Source organism: Chanodichthys erythropterus, chromosome 14, assembly GCF_024489055.1.
Source record: "Chanodichthys erythropterus isolate Z2021 chromosome 14, ASM2448905v1, whole genome shotgun sequence".
In the NCBI taxonomy this organism is placed as follows: Eukaryota; Metazoa; Chordata; class Actinopteri; order Cypriniformes; family Xenocyprididae; genus Chanodichthys; species Chanodichthys erythropterus.
Window position 1 is genome coordinate 11,696,574 of NC_090234.1, and position 2,196 is coordinate 11,698,769.

The 2,196-nt window shown below is 46.3% G+C and overlaps 1 protein-coding gene across 1 annotated transcript; it reads right to left on the reverse strand.

The window, feature by feature from the left end:
• Window positions 1-453: 453 nt before the first annotated feature.
• On the reverse strand, window positions 454-1,197 carry sox21b (SRY-box transcription factor 21b). The gene has a single exon (XM_067409726.1). It carries the CDS (start codon window positions 1,195-1,197, stop codon window positions 454-456), a length of 744 nt encoding a protein of 247 aa, XP_067265827.1.
• Between the last annotated feature and the right edge of the window lie 999 nt (window positions 1,198-2,196).

A 2,196-nucleotide genomic window follows, 5' to 3' on the forward strand; every position in this document is an offset into this window, starting at 1 on the left:
TGACTGAACAATAAATATTACACACATCGATTTGAAACTCAAAATATACACCTGATTTCTAGTCCAAGAGCTCCGGCGTTTCGAGCACTAACTAGATGTGGTTTAATAAAACTGTACACATTTACAGCAACAAACGGGATTCATTGAGGTTGAGTTTCAGAATTAAACAATGTACTTTCCCCCTATGCAACCACGTTAACAGCATTGAGCGATCTTCTCAGTTACAGAGTCAACAGGTTAGTCCTTATTTTCGCACATTTATTCACATTGATAAGGGCAAACCGACCCATCATTCACTTCCACGCCGAACAGAATGTCAGAGAGTTACCTTACATCAAGGCGTTAATCATGATACAAACACACGTGATATCTGATATGACGATCACATGTTCAGGTTCGTGCATTGCATGTGTTTCACATTTAAAAACTTTTTCCTCACTATAGTCCAGAGTCTCATAACGCCGCTGCGTACGCGGGATACGGTTCAAGGGGTGGTTTTCCCATTCCAGGTAGTAAAATGTAGGCAAGAGGGGGCTGAAGCCCCGCAGACGGCCACGCCGCGCAGTTACACGGGATCATGTAGCCCGGGTTACCCGGCGATGGGTGCGAGTGCGTGTGGGCATGTGCCCCGGTGCCGACAGAGCCCGCTCCGGAGAAAGCCGTCGCCGCTGTCGGGTAAGCCAGCGGTGAGGCGTAGGGGAACGATGGTGGGGAAAGTTCGGTCATTTTTGAGCCAAAGTCAAAAAACGAATAGGGGTTCGCGGACATGGACGGGTTGAAGAACACCCGGGCCGCCGCTGCCGCCGCCGCCGCCGCTGCCTTGTCCGGGTTGCTCATCAGAGACTCGGAGAGCGCTCCGCTCGGCAAGCCGCCCACTTTCAGCGCCTCGTGCTCTCCCAGATTATACGCCATCGGGAAGGCGAACTTGTCCTTCTTCATTAAAGTCTTGGGCTTTCGCCTGGGTCTGTATTTGTAGTCAGGGTGTTCCTTCATGTGCATCGCCCGCAGTCGCTTCGCCTCGTCAATGAACGGCCTCTTCTCGGACTCCGTCAGAAGTTTCCACTCCGCTCCGAGTCGCTTGCTGATCTCGGAATTGTGCATTTTCGGGTTCTCTTGGGCCATTTTCCGCCGCTGCGCTCGGGACCACACCATAAACGCGTTCATGGGACGCTTAACGTGATCCATGGGCTTGGACATGATCGCACCTGGTCAGGTAAAAATCCACAGGCAGGAGTAGATTACTTTATCTAAAATCGCGCTATGTATCAAAGAGCTTTACTTCTTCATTCTGCAGAAAAAAACAAGTCCAAAGCGGCTTTAACTTTCACGAAAGCAATGTTCTCAGATGCATTGTTGTTAGTATATCCTGAAAAAAGTGTCAGATGAAGTCGAAGAGATAAACAAGTCTTCCTCCTCAGCTGTGCTCGCTTTTTGTTTTCCTCTTCACCATGGTGAAGCCACCGCCGCTGATAACTTAAATCGAGTGATTGTCAGCCGAGAGTTGCAACATGTGAAATAATGAGCGCACTGGCAGGTACTGAAAGGGCCTTCGGCGCATGCGCACTACATCTGTCAGACCTCGGGCGCTCCAAAATCCCACCCAGCGCGAGGACGAGAGTGAAATGATAAACTCACTTTGCTCAGAGAGAAAAGCAATCCTACATCGTGTGTGTGTGTGTGTGTGTGTGTGTGTGTCCAGGACACAGCAGAAGAATGCTCTGTAATAATAGTGTACTCAACGTCAGCGCGCGCCAATTTTACAATCGCTTTTTAAAATAGGAAATTTCGCTAGAAACATTTTGAGGTGTCTTTCACACGTGAACGTTTTTTTTTTTTGTTTTGTTTTTTTTTTAAAGTTTTTTGTGGCATGCAAATCTGTATCGTTTCTAAATAATATTAGTATTTATAGTATATTTAGTGTCCCGTTCAGTGATGATCCTATCAAAAATCGCTGGACTGTTGCTATGGTTACCTTCGCAGGTGAACGCGATTTCGGGATTTATTTAACGCTTTTTGACTACTTTGCATTTTAACACTCGGCTTTGGTTCAATATTGAAATCACATTGAGCAGATTTAACTTAATAAAACGCGTTTTTTATTTATGCATCCTACTTTGGGTAGACCTAATCAAGGAATTTGCACAGAATTAAATTTCTGCTGATGTGTAATATATTGCCTACTCTACTGTTTTTTTA

Bases quoted from the DNA above. Each gene is read 5' to 3' on its own strand.
- sox21b (XM_067409726.1), bottom strand. From the start codon at position 1,197: ATGTCCAAGCCCATGGATCACGTTAAGCGTCCCATGAACGCGTTTATG.